This window comes from Pogoniulus pusillus, unplaced genomic scaffold (assembly GCF_015220805.1).
Source record: "Pogoniulus pusillus isolate bPogPus1 unplaced genomic scaffold, bPogPus1.pri scaffold_168_arrow_ctg1, whole genome shotgun sequence".
Lineage (NCBI taxonomy): Eukaryota > Metazoa > Chordata > Aves > Piciformes > Lybiidae > Pogoniulus > Pogoniulus pusillus.
In genome coordinates this window covers 31600-56552 of record NW_026974600.1, presented here as the reverse complement: position 1 = coordinate 56552, position 24953 = coordinate 31600, and the positions used below count along the sequence as shown (strand labels likewise).

Genomic DNA, 24953 nt, shown 5'->3' with positions numbered 1-24953 from the left:
GAGCTGTGGTAGCAATCAGGTGTCTGCTTAAGTCTTGACCCTCTGCCACGTGCTGCCACGTTCACCAGATCTTTCTCCCGGCTTCAGGGAGAGAAGGAGTGTCCAGCTCCCAGAGTGGGTGTCAGAAGCCATGTGAAGTGAAAGGGGTTTGCTGAGGTCATGTAGGAAGTTGTGTGAGGGAATGTGGCAGTTTGGTTTTTGATTTCTTCAGTCTCTAAAGTTTTTCTTGGAGCAGCTTCACTGCAATCCTTTTAAATGCACAGAGTATCAGCACAGGCCCTTTTAGACAGTCCTCCAGCTTTGCTGCAGGTCCCTTTCAGATACTGCAGCGTAGCTCGAAGCTCTGCCTTCTCTTCTGCAGCCTCCACAGCCCCAGTTCTTTCAGTCCTGCTTCCCAGGAGAGGTGCTGCAGTCCTCTGCTCCTCTTTGTGGCCCTCATCTGGCAGAAGAGCTGTGTTTTTCCTCTAGCTCCTGCAGAACGGCCTTAATTCTGGTGGCAGCAGCTCCCCCTGTGTCTCCTCTGCTGTCTGTAAATCCCTCCAGAGTAGATCAAGGAAGTGCTGAGTAGCCCCAGCTGGAGTTGAGAGCTGTGCCTATAAACTGAGTGTGTAGGAGTGGCAGAGCGTGGGCTGTGCCTTGCGTGCGGTGTGCTGTTGGCAAAGGCAATAGGCAGAGCGGCGCTGGGCTGAAGGCGCTGCCCCCGGCCGGGCGCAGAGGCGCTCTCGGTTGTGTGTGCTGCCCTCCTGTGTTTGCTCGTGGGTACTGCAGTTGTGTAGCGGCTGCGGTGTGGCGCCGGTGCTGAGTGCTGCCACCGTGTGTTTGCTTGTCCACACTGCATTTCCTCAGCCGCGGCGGTCGCCCGTTTTCCTGCCTCGTCTCTAAAGGCCGTGCACGATTGAAGTGGCTGAAAGCTGAGGGGAGGGGAGGAGAGGAGGGGAAGGTGAGAGGTGGGAGGGAGAGCTGAGAACGGGTTTGGATTTGTAAGTATGGGAGTGAGGAGTTAAAAGCGGCAGGCACCGGGGGCGGGGCGGTGCTCCGGGGGCGTATTATTGATAGGGACCTTTACGAATGCGCCGTGCCGCGGCCCCGCCCCCGTTGCTATGCGGGTTCGCGGCGCCGCCCCCGGTTGCTATGGAGTTTCGCGCATGCGCCGTGCCGCGGCCCCGCCCCCCGTTGCTATGGGGGTTCGCGGCGCCGCCCCCGGTTGCTATGGAGTTTCGCGCATGCGCTGTGCCGCGGCCCCGCCCCCCGTTGCTATGGGGGTTCGCGGCACCGCCCCCGGTTGCTATGGAGTTTCGCGCATGCGCCGTGCCGCGGCCCCGCCCCCCGTTGCTATGCGGGTTCGCGGCGCCGCCCCCGGTTGCTATGGAGTTTCGCGCATGCGCCGATCCGCGGCCCCGCCCCCCGTTGCTATGCGGGCTCGCGGCGCCGCCCCCGGTTGCTATGGAGTTTCGCGCATGCGCCGATCCGCGGCCCCGCCCCCCGTTGCTATGGGGGTTCGCGGCACCGCCCTCGGTTGCTATGGAGTATCGCGCATGCGCCGTGCCGCAGCCCCGCCCCCGTTGCTATGGGGGTTCGCGGCGCCGCCCCCGGTTGCTATGGAGTTTCGCGCATGCGCCGTGCCGCGGCCCCGCCCCCCGTTGCTATGGGGGTTCGCGGCGCCGCCCCCGGTTGCTATGGAGTTTCGCGCATGCGCCGTGCCGCGGCCCCGCCCCCCGTTGCTATGGGGGTTCGCGGCGCCGCCCCCGGTTGCTATGGAGTTTCGCGCATGCGCCGATCCGCGGCCCCGCCCCTCGTTGCTATGCGGGTTCGCGGCACCGCCCCCGGTTGCTATGGGGGTTCGCGGCACCGCCCCCGGTTGCTATGGAGTTTCGCGCATGCGCCGTGCCGCGGCCCCGCCCCCCGTTGCTATGGGGGTTCGCGGCACCGCCCCCGGTTGCTATGGAGTTTCGCGCATGCGCCGTGCCGCGGCCCCGCCCCCCGTTGCTATGCGGGTTCGCGGCGCCGCCCCCGGTTGCTATGGAGTTTCGCGCATGCGCCGATCCGCGGCCCCGCCCCCCGTTGCTATGCGGGTTCGCGGCGCCGCCCCCGGTTGCTATGGAGTTTCGCGCATGCGCTGTGCCGCGGCCCCGCCCCCCGTTGCTATGGGGGTTCGCGGCGCCGCCCCCGGTTGCTATGGAGTTTCGCGCATGCGCCGATCCGCGGCCCCGCCCCCCGTTGCTATGCGGGTTCGCGGCGCCGCCCCCGGTTGCTATGGAGTTTCGCGCATGCGCCGTGCCGCGGCCCCGCCCCCCGTTGCTATGCGGGTTCGCGGCGCCGCCCCCGGTTGCTATGGAGTTTCGCGCATGCGCCGATCCGCGGCGCCGCCCCCGGTTGCTATGGAGTTTCGCGCATGCGCCGATCCGCGGCCCCGCCCCCCGTTGCTATGGGGGTTCGCGGCACCGCCCTCGGTTGCTATGGAGTATCGCGCATGCGCCGTGCCGCAGCCCCGCCCCCGTTGCTATGGGGGTTCGCGGCCCCACCCCCGGTTGCTATGGAGGTTCGCGGTGCCGCCCCCGGTTGCTATGGAATTTCGCGCATGCGCCGTGCCGCGGCCCCGCCCCCCGTTGCTATGCGGGTTCGCGGTGCCGCCCCCGGTTGCTATGGAGTTTCGCGCATGCGCCGATCCGCGGCCCCGCCCCCCGTTGCTATGGGGGTTCGCGGCACCGCCCCCGGTTGCTATGGAGTTTCGCGCATGCGCCGATCCGCGGCCCCGCCCCCCGTTGCTATGGGGGTTCGCGGTGCCGCCCCCGGTTGCTATGGAGTTTCGCGCATGCGCTGTGCCGCGGCCCCGCCCCCCGTTGCTATGGGGGTTCGCGGCGCCGCCCCCGGTTGCTATGGAGTTTCGCGCATGCGCCGTGCCGCGGCCCCGCCCCCCGTTGCTATGCGGGTTCGCGGCGCCGCCCCCGGTTGCTATGGAGTTTCGCGCATGCGCCGTGCCGCGGCCCCGCCCCCCGTTGCTATGCGGGTTCGCAGCTCCGCCCCCGGTTGCTATGGAGTTCCGCGCATGCGCCGTGCCGCGGCCCCGCCCCCCGTTGCTATGGGGGTTCGCGGCGCCGCCCCCGGTTGCTATGGAGTTTCGCGCATGCGCCGATCCGCGGCCCCGCCCCCCGTTGCTATGGGGGTTCGCGGCGCCGCCCCCGGTTGCTATGGAGTTTCGCGCATGCGCCGTGCCGCGGCCCCGCCCCCCGTTGCTATGCGGGTTCGCGGCGCCGCCCCCGGTTGCTATGGAGTTTCGCGCATGCGCCGATCCGCGGCCCCGCCCCCCGTTGCTATGGGGGTTCGCGGCGCCGCCCCCGGTTGCTATGGAGTTTCGCGCATGCGCCGATCCGCGGCCCCGCCCCCCGTTGCTATGGGGGTTCGCGGCGCCGCCCCCGGTTGCTATGGAGTTTCGCGCATGCGCCGTGCCGCGGCCCCGCCCCCCGTTGCTATGGGGGTTCGCGGCGCCGCCCCCGGTTGCTATGGAGTTTCGCGCATGCGCCGATCCGCGGCCCCGCCCCCCGTTGCTATGGGGGTTCGCGGCGCCGCCCCCGGTTGCTATGGAGTTTCGCGCATGCGCCGATCCGCGGCCCCGCCCCCCGTTGCTATGGGGGTTCGCGGCACCGCCCTCGGTTGCTATGGAGTATCGCGCATGCGCCGTGCCGCAGCCCCGCCCCCGTTGCTATGGGGGTTCGCGGCCCCGCCCCCGGTTGCTATGGAGTTTCGCGCATGCGCCGATCCGCGGCCCCGCCCCCCGTTGCTATGGGGGTTCGCGGCGCCGCCCCCGGTTGCTATGGAGTTTCGCGCATGCGCCGTGCCGCGGCCCCGCCCCCCGTTGCTATGCGGGTTCGCGGCACCGCCCCCGGTTGCTATGGAGTTTCGCGCATGCGCCGTGCCGCGGCCCCGCCCCCCGTTGCTATGGGGGTTCGCGGCGCCGCCCCCGGTTGCTATGGAGTTTCGCGCATGCGCCGTGCCGCGGCCCCGCCCCCCGTTGCTATGCGGGTTCGCGGCGCCGCCCCCGGTTGCTATGGAGTTTCGCGCATGCGCCGATCCGCGGCCCCGCCCCCCGTTGCTATGCGGGTTCGCGGCGCCGCCCCCGGTTGCTATGGAGTTTCGCGCATGCGCTGTGCCGCGGCCCCGCCCCCCGTTGCTATGGGGGTTCGCGGCGCCGCCCCCTGTTGCTATGGAGTTTCGCGCATGCGCCGATCCGCGGCCCCGCCCCCCGTTGCTATGCGGGTTCGCGGCGCCGCCCCCGGTTGCTATGGAGTTTCGCGCATGCGCTGTGCCGCGGCCCCGCCCCCCGTTGCTATGCGGGTTCGCGGCGCCGCCCCCGGTTGCTATGGAGTTTCGCGCATGCGCCGTGCCGCGGCCCCGCCCCCCGTTGCTATGGGGGTTCGCGGCGCCGCCCCCGGTTGCTATGGAGTTTCGCGCATGCGCCGATCCGCGGCCCCGCCCCCCGTTGCTATGGGGGTTCGCGGCACCGCCCTCGGTTGCTATGGAGTATCGCGCATGCGCCGTGCCGCAGCCCCGCCCCCGTTGCTATGGGGGTTCGCGGCCCCGCCCCCGGTTGCTATGGAGGTTCGCGGTGCCGCCCCCGGTTGCTATGGAATTTCGCGCATGCGCCGTGCCGCGGCCCCGCCCCCCGTTGCTATGCGGGTTCGCGGTGCCGCCCCCGGTTGCTATGGAGTTTCGCGCATGCGCCGATCCGCGGCCCCGCCCCCCGTTGCTATGCGGGTTCGCGGCGCCGCCCCCGGTTGCTATGGAGTTTCGCGCATGCGCTGTGCCGCGGCCCCCGCCCCCCCGTTGCTATGCGGGTTCGCGGCGCCGCCCCCGGTTGCTATGGAGTTTCGCGCATGCGCCGTGCCGCGGCCCCGCCCCCCGTTGCTATGGGGGTTCGCGGCCCCGCCCCCGGTTGCTATGGAGGTTCGCGGCGCCGCCCCCGGTTGCTATGGAGTTTCGCGCATGCGCCGTGCCGCGGCCCCGCCCCCCGTTGCTATGCGGGTTCGCGGTGCCGCCCCCGGTTGCTATGGAGTTTCGCGCATGCGCCGATCCGCGGCCCCGCCCCCCGTTGCTATGCGGGTTCGCGGCGCCGCCCCCGGTTGCTATGGAGTTTCGCGCATGCGCTGTGCCGCGGCCCCGCCCCCCGTTGCTATGCGGGTTCGCGGCGCCGCCCCCGGTTGCTATGGAGTTTCGCGCATGCGCTGTGCCGCGGCCCCGCCCCCCGTTGCTATGCGGGTTCGCGGCGCCGCCCCCGGTTGCTATGGAGTTTCGCGCATGCGCCGTGCCGCGGCCCCGCCCCCCGTTGCTATGGGGGTTCGCGGCGCCGCCCCCGGTTGCTATGGAGTTTCGCGCATGCGCCGATCCGCGGCCCCGCCCCCCGTTGCTATGCGGGTTCGCGGCGCCGCCCCCGGTTGCTATGGAGTTTCGCGCATGCGCCGTGCCGCAGCCCCGCCCCCGTTGCTATGGGGGTTCGCGGCCCCGCCCCCGGTTGCTATGGAGGTTCGCGGTGCCGCCCCCGGTTGCTATGGAATTTCGCGCATGCGCCGTGCCGCGGCCCCGCCCCCCGTTGCTATGCGGGTTCGCGGCCCCGCCCCCGGTTGCTATGGAGTTTCGCGCATGCGCCGATCCGCGGCCCCGCCCCCCGTTGCTATGCGGGTTCGCGGCGCCGCCCCCGGTTGCTATGGAGTTTCGCGCATGCGCCGATCCGCGGCCCCGCCCCCCGTTGCTATGCGGGTTCGCGGCGCCGCCCCCGGTTGCTATGGAGTTTCGCGCATGCGCTGTGCCGCGGCCCCGCCCCCCGTTGCTATGCGGGTTCGCGGCGCCGCCCCCGGTTGCTATGGAGTTTCGCGCATGCGCCGTGCCGCGGCCCCGCCCCCCGTTGCTATGGGGGTTCGCGGTGCCGCCCCCGGTTGCTATGGAGTTTCGCGCATGCGCCGATCCGCGGCCCCGCCCCCCGTTGCTATGCGGGTTCGCGGCGCCGCCCCCGGTTGCTATGGAGTTTCGCGCATGCGCCGTGCCGCGGCCCCGCCCCCCGTTGCTATGGGGGTTCGCGGCGCCGCCCCCGGTTGCTATGGAGTTTCGCGCATGCGCCGTGCCGCGGCCCCGCCCCCCGTTGCTATGGGGGTTCGCGGCGCCGCCCCCGGTTGCTATGGAGTTTCGCGCATGCGCCGATCCGCGGCCCCGCCCCCCGTTGCTATGGGGGTTCGCGGCACCGCCCTCGGTTGCTATGGAGTATCGCGCATGCGCCGTGCCGCAGCCCCGCCCCCGTTGCTATGGGGGTTCGCGGCCCCGCCCCCGGTTGCTATGGAGGTTCGCGGTGCCGCCCCCGGTTGCTATGGAATTTCGCGCATGCGCCGTGCCGCGGCCCCGCCCCCCGTTGCTATGGGGGTTCGCGGCGCCGCCCCCGGTTGCTATGGAGTTTCGCGCATGCGCCGTGCCGCGGCCCCGCCCCCCGTTGCTATGCGGGTTCGCGGCGCCGCCCCCGGTTGCTATGGAGTTTCGCGCATGCGCCGTGCCGCGGCCCCGCCCCCCGTTGCTATGGGGGTTCGCGGCGCCGCCCCCGGTTGCTATGGAGTTTCGCGCATGCGCCGATCCGCGGCCCCGCCCCCCGTTGCTATGGGGGTTCGCGGCGCCGCCCCCGGTTGCTATGGAGTTTCGCGCATGCGCCGTGCCGCGGCCCCGCCCCCCGTTGCTATGGGGGTTCGCGGCACCGCCCTCGGTTGCTATGGAGTATCGCGCATGCGCCGTGCCGCAGCCCCGCCCCCCGTTGCTATGGGGGTTCGCGGCCCCGCCCCCGGTTGCTATGGAGTTTCGCGCATGCGCCGATCCGCGGCCCCGCCCCCCGTTGCTATGGGGGTTCGCGGCGCCGCCCCCGGTTGCTATGGAGTTTCGCGCATGCGCCGTGCCGCGGCCCCGCCCCCCGTTGCTATGCGGGTTCGCGGCACCGCCCCCGGTTGCTATGGAGTTTCGCGCATGCGCCGTGCCGCGGCCACGCCCCCCGTTGCTATGGATTTCCGCGGCACCGCCCCCGGTTGCTATGGAGTTTCGCGCATGCGCCGTGCCGCGGCCCCGCCCCCCGTTGCTATGGACTTCCGCGGCACCGCCCCCGGTTGCTATGGAGTTTCGCGCATGCGCCGTGCCGCGGCCCCGCCCCCCGTTGCTATGGGGGTTCGCGGCGCCGCCCCCGGTTGCTATGGAGTTTCGCGCATGCGCCGATCCGCGGCCCCGCCCCCCGTTGCTATGGGGGTTCGCGGCGCCGCCCCCGGTTGCTATGGAGTTTCGCGCATGCGCCGTGCCGCGGCCCCGCCCCCCGTTGCTATGCGGGTTCGCGGCCCCGCCCCCGGTTGCTATGGAGTTTCGCGCATGCGCCGATCCGCGGCCCCGCCCCCCGTTGCTATGCGGGTTCGCGGCGCCGCCCCCGGTTGCTATGGAGTTTCGCGCATGCGCCGTGCCGCGGCCCCGCCCCCCGTTGCTATGCGGGTTCGCGGCGCCGCCCCCGGTTGCTATGGAGTTTCGCGCATGCGCCGATCCGCGGCCCCGCCCCCCGTTGCTATGCGGGTTCGCGGCGCCGCCCCCGGTTGCTATGGAGTTTCGCGCATGCGCCGTGCCGCGGCCCCGCCCCCCGTTGCTATGCGGGTTCGCGGCGCCGCCCCCGGTTGCTATGGAGTTTCGCGCATGCGCCGTGCCGCGGCCCCGCCCCCCGTTGCTATGGGGGTTCGCGGCGCCGCCCCCGGTTGCTATGGAGTTTCGCGCATGCGCCGTGCCGCGGCCCCGCCCCCCCGTTGCTATGCGGGTTCGCGGCACCGCCCCCGGTTGCTATGGAGTTTCGCGCATGCGCCGTGCCGCGGCCCCGCCCCCCGTTGCTATGCGGGTTCGCGGCGCCGCCCCCGGTTGCTATGGAGTTTCGCGCATGCGCCGTTCCGCGGCCCCGCCCCCCGTTGCTATGCGGGTTCGCAGCTCCGCCCCCGGTTGCTATGGAGTTCCGCGCATGCGCCGTGCCGCGGCCCCGCCCCCCGTTGCTATGGGGGTTCGCGGCGCCGCCCCCGGTTGCTATGGAGTTTCGTGCATGCGCCGATCCGCGGCCCCGCCCCCCGTTGCTATGGGGGTTCGCGGCGCCGCCCCCGGTTGCTATGGAGTTTCGCGCATGCGCCGATCCGCGGCCCCGCCCCCCGTTGCTATGCGGGTTCGCGGCGCCGCCCCCGGTTGCTATGGAGTTTCGCGCATGCGCCGTGCCGCGGTCCCGCCCCGGGTTGCTATGGGGGTTCGCGGCACCGCCCCCGGTTGCTATGGGGGTTCGCGGCGCCGCCCCCGGTTGCTATGGAGTTTCGCGCATGCGCCGTGCCGCGGCCCCGCCCCCCGTTGCTATGGGGGTTCGCGGCACCGCCCTCGGTTGCTATGGAGTTTCGCGCATGCGCCGATCCGCGGCCCCGCCCCCCGTTGCTATGGGGGTTCGCGGTGCCGCCCCTGGTTGCTATGGAGTTTCGCGCATGCGCCGTGCCGCGGCCCCGCCCCCCCGTTGCTATGGGGGTTCGCGGCGCCGCCCCCGGTTGCTATGGAGTTTCGCGCATGCGCCGTGCCGCGGCCCCGCCCCCCGTTGCTATGCGGGTTCGCGGCGCCGCCCCCGGTTGCTATGGAGTTTCGCGCATGCGCCGATCCGCGGCCCCGCCCCCCGTTGCTATGGGGGTTCGCGGCCCCGCCCCCGGTTGCTATGGAGGTTCGCGGTGCCGCCCCCGGTTGCTATGGAATTTCGCGCATGCGCCGTGCCGCGGCCCCGCCCCCCGTTGCTATGCGGGTTCGCGGCCCCGCCCCCGGTTGCTATGGAGTTTCGCGCATGCGCCGATCCGCGGCCCCGCCCCCCGTTGCTATGGGGGTTCGCGGCGCCGCCCCCGGTTGCTATGGAGTTTCGCGCATGCGCCGTGCCGCGGCCCCGCCCCCCGTTGCTATGGGGGTTCGCGGCGCCGCCCCCGGTTGCTATGGAGTTTCGCGCATGCGCCGTGCCGCGGCCCCGCCCCCCCGTTGCTATGGGGGTTCGCGGCGCCGCCCCCGGTTGCTATGGAGTTTCGCGCATGCGCCGTGCCGCGGCCCCGCCCCCCCGTTGCTATGCGGGTTCGCGGCACCGCCCCCGGTTGCTATGGAGTTTCGCGCATGCGCCGTGCCGCGGCCCCGCCCCCCGTTGCTATGCGGGTTCGCGGCGCCGCCCCCGGTTGCTATGGAGTTTCGCGCATGCGCCGATCCGCGGCCCCGCCCCCCGTTGCTATGCGGGTTCGCAGCTCCGCCCCCGGTTGCTATGGAGTTCCGCGCATGCGCCGTGCCGCGGCCCCGCCCCCCGTTGCTATGGGGGTTCGCGGCGCCGCCCCCGGTTGCTATGGAGTTTCGCGCATGCGCCGTGCCGCGGCCCCGCCCCCCGTTGCTATGGGGGTTCGCGGCGCCGCCCCCGGTTGCTATGGAGTTTCGCGCATGCGCCGTGCCGCGGCCCCGCCCCCCGTTGCTATGGGGGTTCGCGGCACCGCCCCCGGTTGCTATGGAGTTTCGCGCATGCGCCGTGCCGCAGCCCCGCCCCCGTTGCTATGGGGGTTCGCGGCCCCGCCCCCGGTTGCTATGGAGTTTCGCGCATGCGCCGATCCGCGGCCCCGCCCCCCGTTGCTATGGGGGTTCGCGGCGCCGCCCCCGGTTGCTATGGAGTTTCGCGCATGCGCCGTGCCGCGGCCCCGCCCCCCGTTGCTATGGGGTTTCGCGGCGCCGCCCCCGGTTGCTATGGAGTTTCGCGCATGCGCCGTGCCGCGGCCCCGCCCCCCGTTGCTATGCGGGTTCGCGGCCCCGCCCCCGGTTGCTATGGAGTTTCGCGCATGCGCCGATCCGCGGCCCCGCCCCCCGTTGCTATGCGGGTTCGCGGCGCCGCCCCCGGTTGCTATGGAGTTTCGCGCATGCGCCGTGCCGCGGCCCCGCCCCCCGTTGCTATGGGGGTTCGCGGCGCCGCCCCCGGTTGCTATGGAGTTTCGCGCATGCGCCGTGCCGCGGCCCCGCCCCCCGTTGCTATGGGGGTTCGCGGCGCCGCCCCCGGTTGCTATGGAGTTTCGCGCATGCGCCGTGCCGCGGCCCCGCCCCCCCGTTGCTATGCGGGTTCGCGGCACCGCCCCCGGTTGCTATGGAGTTTCGCGCATGCGCCGTGCCGCGGCCCCGCCCCCCGTTGCTATGCGGGTTCGCGGCGCCGCCCCCGGTTGCTATGGAGTTTCGCGCATGCGCCGATCCGCGGCCCCGCCCCCCGTTGCTATGCGGGTTCGCAGCTCCGCCCCCGGTTGCTATGGAGTTCCGCGCATGCGCCGTGCCGCGGCCCCGCCCCCCGTTGCTATGGGGGTTCGCGGCGCCGCCCCCGGTTGCTATGGAGTTTCGTGCATGCGCCGATCCGCGGCCCCGCCCCCCGTTGCTATGGGGGTTCGCGGCGCCGCCCCCGGTTGCTATGGAGTTTCGCGCATGCGCCGATCCGCGGCCCCGCCCCCCGTTGCTATGCGGGTTCGCGGCGCCGCCCCCGGTTGCTATGGAGTTTCGCGCATGCGCCGATCCGCGGCCCCGCCCCCCGTTGCTATGGGGGTTCGCGGCGCCGCCCCCGGTTGCTATGGGGGTTCGCGGCGCCGCCCCCGGTTGCTATGGAGTTTCGCGCATGCGCCGTGCCGCGGCCCCGCCCCCCGTTGCTATGGGGGTTCGCGGCACCGCCCCCGGTTGCTATGGAGTTTCGCGCATGCGCCGTGCCGCGGCCCCGCCCCCCGTTGCTATGGGGGTTCGCGGCGCCGCCCCCTGGTTGCTATGGAGTTTCGCGCATGCGCCGTGCCGCGGCCCCGCCCCCCGTTGCTATGGGGGTTCGCGGCGCCGCCCCCGGTTGCTATGGAGTTTCGCGCATGCGCCGTGCCGCGGCCCCGCCCCCCGTTGCTATGCGGGTTCGCGGCGCCGCCCCCGGTTGCTATGGAGTTTCGCGCATGCGCCGATCCGCGGCCCCGCCCCCCGTTGCTATGGGGGTTCGCGGCGCCGCCCCCGGTTGCTATGGAGTTTCGCGCATGCGCCGTGCCGCGGCCCCGCCCCCCGTTGCTATGCGGGTTCGCGGCGCCGCCCCCGGTTGCTATGGAGTTTCGCGCATGCGCCGTGACGCGGCCCCGCCCCCCGTTGCTATGCGGGTTCGCGGCGCCGCCCCCGGTTGCTATGGAGTTTCGCGCATGCGCCGTGCCGCGGCCCCGCCCCCCGTTGCTATGGAGGTTCGCGGCGCCGCCCCCGGTTGCTATGGAGTTTCGCGCATGCGCCGTGCCGCGGCCCCGCCCCCCGTTGCTATGCGGGTTCGCGGCGCCGCCCCCGGTTGCTATGGAGTTTCGCGCATGCGCCGTGCCGCGGCCCCGCCCCCCGTTGCTATGGGGGTTCGCGGCGCCGCCCCCGGTTGCTATGGAGTTTCGCGCATGCGCCGTGCCGCGGCCCCGCCCCCCCGTTGCTATGCGGGTTCGCGGCGCCGCCCCCGGTTGCTATGGAGTTTCGCGCATGCGCCGTGCCGCGGCCCCGCCCCCCGTTGCTATGCGGGTTCGCGGCGCCGCCCCCGGTTGCTATGGAGTTTCGCGCATGCGCCGTGCCGCGGCACCGCCCCCCGTTGCTATGGGGGTTCGCGGCCCCGCCCCCGTTGCTATAGAGAATCGCGCATGCGCCGTGTCGCGGCTCGTTGCTATGGAGCACGGTCCCCAGCGAACTGCAGTGCCAACAATTAAACACAGGGTGGCAGCAGCGAGCACGGTCCCCAGCGAACTGCAGTGCCAACAATTAAACACAGGGTGGCAGCAGCGAGCACGGTCTCCAGGGAGCTGCAGTGCCGACAATTAAACACAGGGTGGCAGCCGGGAGCACGGTCCCCAGGGAGCTGCAGTGTCGATAATTAAACACAGGGTGGCAGCAGCGAGCACTGTCCCCAGGGAGCTGCAGTGCCGGCAGTTAAGCACAGGGTGGCAGCAGCGAGCACGGTCCCCAGGGAGCTGCAGTTCCGGCAGTTAAGCACAGGGTGGCAGCAGTGAGCGCTGCGCGCATGCGTTGGGTCGCTGTGCGGGGGGCGGAGCTGGCGCATGCGTCCTGCTCTGCCGCCTCGTTACGCATGCGGGGCCGGGGCCGTGCTGAGAGGCCTGCGGGGGGAAGGCTGCGGCGGCAGCGGCGTGGAGCGGCAGCGGGGCCGGGCCGGGCCGGGCCGAGGAGGGCTTTGCAGTGCCGGTGAGTGTCCGTAGCAGTGCCGCAGGGATTGTCCTTAGTGCGTGGTGAGTTTTCTGTGTCGCTCTGAGCGGGGCCCGGCGGAGCTGCTTCCCAGGCCGCTCAGCGTTGCCGCCCCTCGGGAGGGGCTGTGCGGGCCCCTGGAGTGGGTCTGGCAGCGTCCCGAGGGCTGCGGGGCGCATGGAGGCGCCTGTAAGCCTCTGGGTGTCCCCTGTGGGCTCCGATGGTCCCAGAGGAGCTGGGCAGTGTCTCTGGAGCTGTGTGGCCTCTGTGGGCGCCGCAGGATTCGGGCGGGATCTGAGTGGCTCTCGGTGAGCTCTTTAGGGGTCTCTGTGGGGTCCCCACAGTCCGTGGGCTCTGCTGTGCAGTCTCGGGGCTTGGGGAGCTGAGGATTTGGGGCTGTGCCCCTCTGGTGTTCAGTGTCCAAGCCTGGACCTGCCAGCCACTGCCCTGCCGGCCCCTGCAGGTGATCCGGGGGCGTCTGAAGGGGTTTTGGGAGCGACAAGGGGGTCTGGGGGCTATCGAAAGGCCTTTTGGGGGCATCTGAAGGGGTCTGGGGGCATCAGAATGGGGTTTGTGGGTACCCGAGGGGGCTGTGAGGCCTCTCAGTCTTCCCCTGGGGGCTCCTGGGGGTGTCTGGAGGATCCCAGAGGAGCTGGGGATGCTCTCAGTGAGGTTTGGGGCTCTCTGCAAAGCCCTCACAGTATCTGGGCTCGTCTGTGGAGCTGTGAGGTGTCGAGTTTGGGGTGCCCCAGGGTTTGGGGAGGTCTTGCTCTGTGTTTCAGTGTCCCCTGAGGGCCTGGGACCTGCAGCCATGCCCCCTGCGGGGTGTCAGGGCAGTCTGGGGGTGTGCAGAGGCCTTTGGGGGTGACACAGAGGATCTGGGTGCTTGTGTAGGGAGTCTGGGAGCATCTGGAGGGGTTCTGGGCTCCCCAGAAAGGGTCTGTAAGCCTGTGCAGGGGTCTGTGTACATGTGAGGTGAGTGTGGGGGTATCAAAGTGGGATCTGAGGGCATCTAAAGGGTTCTGGGGTCATACAGAGGTGTCTGGGGGTCTCTGGGGGAAGCCCTTTGGTGCTCCAAGGGTACCTCTGCAGGGTCCTGAAGGAGTTGAGAGGGACCTGGCAAGGTGCTGCTTGCTGCCAGGTGCTGCTGAGGGGCTTGAGTGGCGTCTGAAGGGGCTTTGGAGGCGGCTAAAGGCCATCTGGGTGCTCCTAAGGGGATTCTGAGGGGGCCAAAGGGGATCTGGGGGTATCTAAAATGGGTCTGTGAGTATCAAGAGGTCTTTTGGGGACATGTGAAGTGGTCTGGGGGCATCTAAAGCGGTGGGGCTGGATCTAAAGTGGGTCTGGAGGCATCTAAGGGAGATCTGTGAGTGTGTAGAGGGGTTCTGGGGTCTCTAAAAAGGTCTGGGGCTGTGCTAGAGGCTTCTGGGCTCATCTGCAGTGAGCCTGGGGGCCCTCAAAAGGGTCTGGGGACAGGTAAAATGGGCCTGGGGTCATGCAGCAGGGTTCAGGGGCATCAGAAGGGGCATTGTGGGCATCTAAGTTGGCCTGGGGTCCTCTGGAGGTTGCCTCCCTCTTTCTGTCTCTGTTGTTTGTGCCTGGGTGAGAGTTCTCTGCTGTGTTTGTTCTCTCTTTTTGCAGGGAGCTGAACTGCTTTGCCCCAGCCCAGCTGCAGATCTGCACTCAGCCTCAGCCCCAAGCCCTGGCAGGGTGGGATGCTTTGGTACCAGGCCGTGGAGCTGTTTGAAATGCAATTGCTGCTTGCAGCTGGTTCAGAAATGGATTTCCTGTGGCTGTGGGGGCAGAAATGTCTCTGTGGTGAGTTGGTGCCAAGTGCCAGCCTTGCTTAAAGCCTTCTCTTAGGCCTTTCAGTGTGCTGATGGTTGCAGAGGAGAAGCTCAGGGTGTGAGGGAGTGAAAACTGAAGGGGGTGTTCAGGTGTGGGGAGAGGCCTCTGCCCTGGAGAGGCTGCTGGGCAGTGCTGCTGCAGCTAAGGTCTCCCTCGGGGAGCTGTTCCCCTCAGGGGCACTCTGGGGGCACTGTGCAGGAGGTGGCAGCCAGAAGGCAGAGCTGCCTGGGCCTCGTTGCTGTGCTGGCCAAAGCAGGTCACTTGTGCAGCTGTGCCACTTGGTGCTCAGGGCTGTGCTTGGGCAGAGAGGCAGCTGTGCCAGCAGCCTGTGCCACAGTGCAGTTGGTGCTGGTGCAGTGCAGCCTTTGCAGCTTGGCTCTGGGCTGATGGCAGTGGAGCCCCAGAGGCAGCGGTGCCAGGGCAGCTGAGCAGGGGCTGGGCTAGGGGCCGAGGCTGTGCTGCCTGCAGAGGCTTTTGTGTGCCTGTGTCGGGGTGGATTTAACATCCTTTTACTGCTGGGATGTGCTCCTGCTGCTGCCTTTCTGCTGCCCGGCTGGGAGGGGTCCAGAGGGACTGGGAGACACCAGGAGGGGTTGGGAGGAGACTGGGAGGGCATTGGGATGGAGTGGGAAGGGATGCATGAGGGCCTGGGAGGGAATGTGAGTGACTGGGAGGGGAATGAGTAGGGCTGAAGGGGGTTGGGAGGAAATGGGAGAGGACTGGAAGGGACTGGGACTGAGAGAGACTGGGATGGACTGGGGAGGGGCTGGGAGGGGAATGGGATGGAGGAGGAAAGGACAGGAATGGGAATGAAGGCAATTGGGAGGGAACTAGGAGAGGACAGGGCCAGACTGGGAGGGATTGGGATGGATTCAGTGGAAGTGGGAGAGACTGGGATTGGGAGGAGACTGGGAGGGCATTGGGATTGAGTGGGATGGACTGGGATGGACTGGGAAGGGCCTGTGAGGGGATTTGGAGGGACTGATGGGAACTGGGAGTGGAATGGGAGGGACTGGGAAGGGACTTGGAGAGGCTGAGAGAGACTGAGCCAGACTGGGAGGTGTTTGGGAGGCAGTGAGAGGGATTCAGTGGAAGTGAGAGTGACTGGGAGGGATTGGGAGGAGAGGGAGGGGTCTGGGAAGGCATCAGGGATGGCCTGAAGGGATTGGGATGGGGAAGGCCTGGGAGGTAGTGGGAGGGGACTGGGAAGGGGCTGGGAGGGGAATTGGAGGGACTGGGAGAGAGTGATAGGGGATTGGGAGTTACTGAGGGGACTGGAAGGAGACTGGGATATACTGGGAGATAGTGGAATGGAGAGGGAGGGATTGTGAGGGGCTGGGTGGGACTGGAAGGGGACTGGGAAGGACTGAGAGAGACTGGGCTGGACTGAGAGGGGACTGGACTGGCAATGGGAGGGAGTGGGAAGGCATCTGGAAGGGATCAGAAGGAATTGGAAGAGACTGAGAGGGAATTTGGCATGGGAGGGTATTGGGAAAGGCTCTGGGGGGATTGCAAGAGACTGGGATGGACTGGGAAGGAGTGGGATGGACTGGAATGGGACTGAGAGGTGTCAGGGAAGGGAATGGGACTGGGAGGTCCTGGGATGGGACAGGAAGGGGAATGGGAGGGACTGATGGGAACGGAGAGGAATGGGATGGACTTGGAGGGACTGGGAAAGGACTTGGAGAGGCTGAGACTGAGCCAGGCTGGGAGGGGTTTGGGAGGCACTGAGAAGAACTGGGAGGGAGTGGGAAGCCTGCAGAGGGACTGGGAGAGAGTGATAGGGGATTGGGAGTTCCTGGAGGGGACTGGAAGGGGAATGGGATATACTGGGAAGTAGAGGAATGGACTGGGAGGGAGCTGGGTGGGACTGATGGGGACTGGGAGGAAATGGGAGGGGACTGGGATGGACTGGAAGGGATTGGGAGAGAGTGAGAGGGGATGTGGAATGAGTTTGGAGAGACTGGGAGGGACTGGAAGGGATTGGGAGAGAGTGAGAGGGGATGTGGAATGAATTTGGAGAGACTGGGAGGGACTGGAAGGGATTGGGAGAGAGTGGGAGGGGATGTGGAATGAGTTTGGAGAGACTGGGAGGGACTGGAAGGGATTGGGAGAGAGTGAGAGGGGATGTGGAATGAGTTTGGAGAGACTGGGAGGGACTGGAAGGGATTGGGAGAGAGTGGGAGGGGATGTGGAATGAGTTTGGAGAGACTGGGAGGGACTGGAAGGGATTGGGAGAGAGTGGGAGGAATTCAGAGAGACTGGGAGGGACTGGGGTGGAGTGGGAAGGAATAAATGAGTGACTGGGAGGGATTGGGAGAGACTGGGAGGGGATTGCGAGGGACTACTTGGAACTGGAAGAGGAATGGGATGGTCTGGGAGGGACTTGGAGAGACTAAGCCAGACTGGGAGGGGTTTGGGAGACACTGAGAAGGACTAGGAGGGGACCAGGCTAGACTGGGGGGGATTCAGAGGAACTGGGAGGGATTGGGAGGAGACTGGGAGGGAGTGGGATGGAGTGGGAAGGGATTGATGAGGGACTGGGAGTGATTGTGAGTGACTGGGAGAGCCATGGAGGGGAACAGGAGGGGCAGATGGGGAGTGGGATGGGATTGGGAGGGACTGGCGAGGAGTGGGAGGAGACTGAGAGGTAGTGGGAGGGAAGTGGGAAAGGATGAGGGACTGGGAGGGACTGGGAGGCAGTGGGAAGGCACTGGGAGGGGATTTGGAGGGACTGGGAGACAGTGATGGGGATTGGGAGCTGATGAAGGGGACTGGAAGGGGACTGGGGTATACTGGGAGCCAGTAGGATAGACTGGGAAGGATTGGGAGAGGACTGGGTGGGAGTGATAGAGAACTGGGAGGGACTGGGAGAGACTGGGAGGGGACTGGGATGGACCTGGCAAGAACTAGATGAGGACTGGGAGAGAACTGGGATGGGCCTGGAAGGGCCTGGGAAGGACTGGGAATGTGAAAGTACTGGGAAAGGAGTGGAATGGGATTGTGAGGGACTGGGAGGGAGTGGGTGGGATTCAGAGGAACTGGGAGAGAGTTGGATGGACTGGGAAGGGATCTGGGAGAGACTCGAGGGGACTGGGATGGACTGGGAAGGGGACTGAGGTGGCATGGAGGGGTATGGGACTGGGAGGTACTGCGAAGGGACTGAGAGGGCAATGGGATGGACTGGGAGGAACTGAGGTGGAACTGGGAAGGGGGGGGGAAGGCCAGAGAGAGAATGGGAGGGGAATGGGTTGGACCTGGTTAAAGACTGGATTGGGACTGGGAGAGGACTGGGAGGGTATTAGGAGAGGCCTGGAAGGGTCTGAGAAGGACTGGGATGTACTGGGAAAGGCCTGGAATGGGATTGTGAGACTGGGATGGAACTGGGAGGGGATTGGGAGGGAGTGAGTGGGATTCAGAGGAACTGGGAGAGTCTGGGATGGACTGAGAGTGGGCTGGGCTGGGAAGGGATCTGGGAAGGAGTGAGGGGACTGGGAGGGATTGGGAAGGGGACAGAGAGCTGTCAGGGAGGGGAATGGGACTGGGAGGTACTGGGATGGGACAGGGAGGGGAATGGGAGGGACTGATGGGAAGTGGGAGAGGAATGAGATGGCCTGGGAGGGGATCTGGAATGGATTGTGAGAGAGTAGGAGGAGACTGGGAAGGGATTGGGATAGACTGGGAGCTAGGGGGATGGACTGGGAAGGATAGGGAAGGGGCTGGGTGGGAGTGATAGAGGATTGGAAGGAAATGGGAGAGGACTGGAATGGGACTGGGAAGGGACTGGGATGGACCTGGTAAGGACTGGATTTGGACTGGGAGGTACTGGGAGAGGACTGTGAGGGAACTGGGATAGGCCTGGAAGGGACTGAGGAGGACTGAGAGGTGGCAGGGAGGGGACTGGGCCAGGGAGAGGATTGGGGGGAATAGGAAGGAGTTTGGAATGGATTGGGACTGGGAGGGGACTGGGCCAGAGTGGGAGGGGAGTGGAAAGGTAGTGGGAGGGTGTGAAAGGTAGTTGGGGGGCACTGGAAGGGACTAGGAGGGGATTGGGATGGACTGGGAAGGGACTGGTGAGGATTGGATTGGGAGAGGCCTGGAGGGTACTGAGAAGAACTGGGAGGGGACTGGGATGTACTGGGAAAGGAGTGGGATGGGATTGAAAGAGACTGGGGTGGGACTGGGAGGGGGTTGTAGGGAGTGGGTGGGATTCAGAGGAACTGGGAAGGACCGGGAGGAGACTGGGAGTGGGATGGACTGGGAATAGTGGAACTGGGAGGGGACTGTGAGGGATTGGATGGGACTGGGAAGGGGCCTGAGAGGTGGCAGGGAGGGAAGTGGGACTGGGAGGTACTGGGATGGGATAGGGAGGAGATTGTGAGGGACTCATGGGAACTTGTGGAGAAATGGGAGGGAATGGGAAAGGACTGGAAGGGGACTGGGATATACTGGGAGACTGTGGGATGGACTGGGAAGGATTGGGGGAGGGCTGGGTGGGACTGATAGGGGCTTGGGAGGGACTGGGAGAGACTGGGATGGACCTGATGACGACTGGACTGAGACTGGGAGGGACTAGGAGATGACTGTGAGGGAACTGGGAAAGATCTGGAAGGGACTGAAAAGGACAGGGAGGGGAGTGGGATGTCCTGGGAAAGGAGTGGAATTGGATTGTGAGAGACTGGGCTGGGACTGGGAGGGGACTGAGAGAGAGTGGGTGGGACTGGGAACAACTGAGCTGAACTGGGAGGGGACTGGGAAGGGGCCTGAGAGGTACCAGGGAGGGGAATGGGACTGGGAGGTAGTGGGATGGGGCAGGGAGGGGAATGGGAGAGACTGATGGGAAGTTAGAAAGGAATGGGCTGGGCTTGGAGGGAGTGGGAGGGGATTGGGAGGGAATGTGATGGGGTCTGGAATGGATTATGAGTGACTGGGAGGGCACTGAGCCAGAGTGGGAGGGGATTGGAAGGGATTGGGATGTACTGGGAGCTAGTGGGATGGACTGGGAAGGATTGGGTGAGGCTGGGTGGGACTGGGAGTGGATTGAGAGGAACTGGGAGAGGTTGGGAGGGACTGGAGTTGGACTGAGACTGGGAGGGGACTGAGGTGGACCTGCTAAGGACTGGATTAGGACTGGGAGAAAAATGACAGAGGAGTGGAAGGGACAGAGAAGGTCTGGGAGGGGAGTGGGATGTACTGGGAAATGACTGGAGTGGGATTATGAGAGACTGGGATGGGACTGGGAAGGAGACTGAGAGGTGGCAGTGAGGAGAATGGGTCTGGGAGGGACAGGGATGGTAATGGGAGGAAGTGGTGGGAACTGGTGGAGGAATGGGATGCACTGGGCTGGAGTAGGAGGGCATTGGGAGGGAATGGGAAGGGATCTGGAATGGATTGTGAGTGACTGGAGGGGACTGGGCCAGAGTGGGAGTGGACAGGGAAGATACTGGGAGGGGAATGGGAAGGCAGTGTGAGGGTGTGAAAGGTAGTTGGGGTGGCCTGGAAGGCCCTGGGAGAGTATTGAGAGGGAGTGTGAGGGGACTGGAAGGAGACTGGGATATACTGGGAGCTAGTTGGATGGACTGGGAAGGATTGGGTGGGGCTGTGTGGGACTGATAGGGGATTGGGAGGAGATTGGAAAGGGCTGGGAGGGGAGTGGGATGTGTTGGGAAAGGACTGGAATGGGATTGTGAGAGACTGGGAGGGGACCAGGAGGGATTGTGTAGGACTGGAGTGGGATTGTGAGAGACTGGGAGGGACTGGGAGAGGATTGGAGAGAGTGGGTGGAATTGAGAGGAACGGGGAAGGACCAGGAGGAGCCTGAGAGGGCATTGGAATGGACTGGGAGGGAGTGGGATGGTGTGGGAAGGGATCTGAAGGGATCTGGGAAGGAGCAGAAGTGGGAGGGGACTGTGGGGGATTGGGTGGGACTGGGAAGGGGCCTGAGAGGTGGCAGGGAAGGGAATGGGAGGGACTGATGGGAAGAAGAAGAAGAAGGAGGTAGAGTGGGAGGGGATTGGAAAGGAATGGGAAGGGATCTGGAATGGATTGTGAGTGCCTGGGAGGGGACTGGGAAGAGACTGGCAGGGGAGTGGAAAGGTAGTGTGAGGAGGTGAAAGGTAGTTGGGGTGGCCTGGAAGGGACTGGGAAGGCATTGGGAGGGAGTGGGTAGGATTCAGAGGAACTGGGAGAGACTAGGAAAGACTGAGAGGAGACCAGGAGGGCATTGGGATGGACTGGGAAGGGATCTGGGAAAAAGTGAGTGGAACTGTGAGGGGACTGGGGGGGATTGGGTGGGACTGGGAGGTGCTGGGATGGGACAGGGAGGGGAATGGGAGAGACTGCTGGGAAGTGGGAGAGGAATGAGATGGAGTTGGAGGGAGTGGAAGGGGATTGGGAGGGAAGGGAAAGGGATCTGGAATGAATTCTGAGTGACTGGGAGGGGACTGGGGACTGGGAGGGGATTAGGAGGGAGTGGGAGGTGACTGGAAGGGGACTGGGATGTACTGGGAGCGAGTGGGATGGACTGGGAAGGATTGGAAGGGGGCTGGGTGAGACTGGGAGGGGATTGGGAGGAAATGGGATCAGACTGGGAGGGACAGAGAGAGACTGGGAGGGGATTGGGAGGGAAGGGGAAGGGGTGGGAAGGGGAGTGGGAAGGGGCTGGTAAGGACTGGATTTGGATTGGGAGAGGCCTGGAAAGGACTGAGGAGGACTGGAAGGAGATCAGGAGGGATTGGGTAGGACTGGAATGGGATTGTGAGAGACTGGGAGGGAGTGGGATGGACTGGGAAGGGATCTGGGAAGGAGTGAGTGGGTCTGGGAGGGATTGGGTGAGACTGGGAAGGGGCCTGAGAGGTGTGAGGGAGAGGAATGGGCCTGGGAGGCCCTGGGATGGGACAGGGAGGGGAATGGGAGGGACTGATGGAAGTGGGATGGGATTGGGAGGGACTGGTGAGGCGTGGGAGGAGACTTGGAGGGACTGAGAGGTAGTGGGAGGGAAGTGGGAAAGGATGAGGGATGGAGTGGAGGGACTGGGAGGGACTGGGATGGCCTGGGAGAGAGTGATAGGGGCTCAGGAGTTAGTGGAGGGGACTGGAATATAGTGGGAGATAGTGGGATGGAGTGGGAGAGATTTGGAATGGATCTGGAATGGATTGTGAGTGAGTGGAATGGCAATGGAAAGGGACTAGGAGGGAGTGGTAGGGAACTGGGATGGAGCTGGAAAGGACTGGATTGGGACTGGGAGAGGACTGAAAAGGACTGGGAGGGCAGTGGGATGTAGTAGGAAAGGAGTGTAATGGGATAGTGAGGGACTGGGAAGGGATTGGGAGTGAGTGGGTGGGATTCAGAGGAATGGGGATGGAGTGGGATGGAGTAGGATGGGCTGGGAAGGGATCTGGGAAGGATTGAGCTGAATTGGAAGAGGACTGGGAAGGGGCCTGAGAGGTGTCAGGGAGGGGAATTGAATGTGACTGTGTGGGGATTGGGAGAGACTGGGATAGACTGGGAGGGATTGGGAGGAGACTGGGAGGGCATTGGGACAGACTGGGAGGGAATGGGATGGAGTGGGAAGGGATCAGGGATGGAGTGGAGGGACTGGGAGGGGATGTGGAGGGAGAGAGGGATAGTGGCTTGGGAGTTAGTGGAGGGGACTGGGATATACTGGAAGATGGTGGAATTGAGTGGGAGAGGATTGGGAGGGAATGGAGAGGGATCTGGAATGGATTGTGAGTGACTGGGAGAGGACTGGAATGGCACTAGGGACTGGGAGAGACTGGTAGGGGACTGGGATGGAGCTGGAAAGGACTGGATTGGGACTGGGAGGGAAATGGGAGAGGATTGGAAGGGACAGGGAGGGGAGTGGGATGTACTGGGAAAGGAGAGGAATGGGATTGTGAGTGACTGGGAGGGGACAGGGGACTGGGAGGGACTTGGGAGGTGACTGTAAGGGGACTGGGATGTACTGGGAGCTAGTGGGATGGACTGGGAAGGATTGGGTGAGGCCGGGTGGGACTGGGAGTTGATTGAGAGGAAATGGGAGAGGAATGGGACTGGGATGGACCTGGTAAGTACTGGATTAGGACTCGGGGTGCAGTGGGAGAGGACTGGAAGGGACAGAGAAGGACTGGGAGGGGAGTGGGATGTACTGGGAAAGGAGTGGAATTGGATTATGAGAGACTGGGATGGGACTGGGAGGGGAGTGAGAGAGAGTGGTTGGGACTGGGAGGGAAATGGGAGAGGATGGGAAGGGACAGGGAGGGGAGTGGGATGTACTGGGAAAGGAGAGGAATGGGATTGTGAGAGACTGGGAGGGGACAGGGGACTGGGAGTGACTTGGGAGGTGACTGTAAGGGGACTGGGATGTACTGGGAGCTAGTGGGATGGACTGGGAAGGATTGGGTGAGGCCGGGTGGGATTGGGAGTGGATTGAGAGGAAATGGGAGAGGACTGGGACTGGGATGGGACTGGGATGGACCTGGTAAGTACTGGATTAGGACTCGGGGCGCAGTGGGAGAGGACTGGAAGGGACAGAGAAGGACTGGAAGGGGAGTGGGATGTACTGGGAAAGGAGTGGAATTGGATTATGAGAGACTGGGATGGGACTGGGAGGGGAGTGAGAGAGAGTGGTTGGGACTGGGAAGGAGACTGAGAGGTGACAGGGGAATGGGACAGGGAGGGACAGGGAGGGTAATGGGAGGGACTGTTGGGAACTGGGAGAGGAATGGGATGCACTGGGCTGAAGTAGGAGGGCATTGGGAGGAAATGGGAAGGGATCTGGAATGGATTGTGAGTGACTGGAGGGGACTGGGCCAGAGTGGGAGCAGACTGGGAGGGGAATGGGAAGGTAGTTGGAGGGACCTGGAAGGGACTTGGAGGGGACTGAGAGGGAGTGGGAGGTGACTGGAAGGAGACTGGGATATTCTGGGAGCTAGTGGGATGGACTGGGAAGGATTGGGAGGAAGCTGGGTGGGAGTGATAGAGGACTGGGAGGAAATGGGAGGGGCCTGGAGTTGGACTGGGAAGGGACCGGGAGGGACTGAGAGAGACTGGGAGGGGACTGGGATGGACCTGTAAGGACTGGATTGGGACTGGGAGAGGAGTGCGAGGGAACTGGGAGAGGCCTGGAAGGGGCTGGGGAGGACTGGGAGTGGGAAGGAGTGGGATGGACTGGGGAGGGATCTATGAATGACTGAAGTGACTGGGAAGGATTGGGTGAGGCTGGGAGGGTGCCTGAGAGGTGTGAGGGAGGGGAATGGGACTGGGAGGTCCTGGAATGGGACTGGGAAGAGAATGGGAGGGATTGATGGAAGTGGGATGGGATTGGGAGAGAATGGGAAGGGATCTGGAATGGTTTGTGAGTGGGAGGGGACTGGGAGGCAATCGGAGAGGAGTGGGAGTGAGATGTAGTGGGAAAGGAGTGGAATGAGGTTGTGAGAGACAGGGATGGGACTGGGAGGGGTTTGGGAGGGAGTGGGTGGGATTCAGAGGAACTGTGGGAGACTGGGAAGGACTGGGAGGGCATTGGGATGGAGTGGCAGGGAGTGGGATGGACTGGGAAGGATTAAGCGGAACTGGGGAGGGGACTGGGAGGGATTGGGTGGGACTGGGCAGGGGCCTGAGAGGTGTCAGGGAGGGGAATGGGCCTGGGAGGTGCTGGGATGGGACAGGGAGGGGAATGGGATTGACTGAGATGGAGTGGGAGGGGCCTTGGAGGGAATGGGAAGGGATCTGGAATGGATTGTGAGTGACTGGGAGGGGACTTAGAAGGGACTGGGAAGGGAATGAAAAGGAACTGGGAGGGTCTGAAAGGTAGTTGGAAGGGACTGGAAGGGACAGAGAGAGACTGAAAGGAGACTGGGATGGACCTGGTAAGGACTGGATTGGGACTGGGTGAGGACTGGGTTGTACTGGGAAAGGACTGGAATGGGAGGACTTGGAAGGGGCCTGGATGGGAACTGAAAGTGCTCCTAGGAAGAACTGGGACAGACTGGGAGGGACTGGGAGGTGGTCTGGAAGAGACTGGAGCAGGATTGGGCAGGGACTGGGATGGGATTAGAGAGGGGCTGGGAGAGGTCTGGGAGGGAACTGGAAGGCACTGCAGAGGAATTGGGAGGGACTGGGAGGGGGCTTGATGGGACTGGGAATCTTACCTGGAGGCGCTGGGAGCTGCTCTGGGGGCGCTGGGAGCCTCCAATGTGCCCCTGCTGCCGTTTGATCTCCCTCCCCCCTCCCTCCCTCCCTCCCGGCACTGACAGAGCAGGAGGGCCAGAGCCATGCTCTGATTGGCCAGCGGGGCTCGGGCAGCAGCGCTCCCATTGGCTGCGCTGGGCCAGCCCCCCAGTTTGGGAACAGTGCGTCCCAGTTCAGGACCAGTCCCCCCAGTTTGGGAACAGTGCGTCCCAGTTCGGGACCAGCCCCCCCAGTTTGGGAATAGTGCACCCCAGTTTGGGACCAGTCCCCCAGTTTGGGAACAGTGCATCCCAGTTTGGGAACAGTGCGCCCCAGTTTGGGAACAGTGCATCCCAGTTTGGGACCAGTCCCCCAGTTTGGGAACAGTGCATCCCAGTTTGGGAACAGTGCGCCCCAGTTTGGGACCAGTCCCCCCCAGTTTGGGAACAGTGTGTCCCAGTTCGGGACCAGTCCCCCAGTTTGGGAACAGTGCATCCCAGTTCGGGACCAGTCCCCCCCAGTTTGGGAACAGTGCGTCCCAGTTCGGGACCAGTCCCCCAGTTTGGGAACAGTGCGTCCCAGTTTGGGACCAGTCCCCCCCAGTTTGGGAACAGTGCGTCCCAGTTCGGGACCAGTCCCCCAGTTTGGGAACAGTGCGTCCCAGTTCGGGACCAGTCCCCCAGTTTGGG

The 24953-nt window shown here is 65.7% G+C and overlaps 1 protein-coding gene across 9 annotated transcripts in view; it reads left to right on the top strand.

Moving 5' to 3' along the window:
- The first annotated feature begins 12052 nt into the window (after positions 1-12052).
- LOC135173960 (uncharacterized) overlaps positions 12053-24953 on the top strand; it is a 44493-nt gene continuing 31592 nt past the window's right edge. For 5 of the 9 annotated variants that reach the window (XM_064141192.1, XM_064141191.1, XM_064141193.1 and 2 more), the window contains exon 1: positions 12090-12246. In XM_064141192.1, coding sequence (XP_063997262.1) covers positions 12105-12246 — 142 coding nt within the window. In that variant the 5' untranslated portion in view covers positions 12090-12104. Of the gene's footprint in view, positions 12247-13530; positions 14065-24953 lie in introns of those variants that run through there. The other 4 variants (XR_010301599.1, XR_010301601.1, XM_064141194.1 and 1 more) reach the window with 4 other exon arrangements.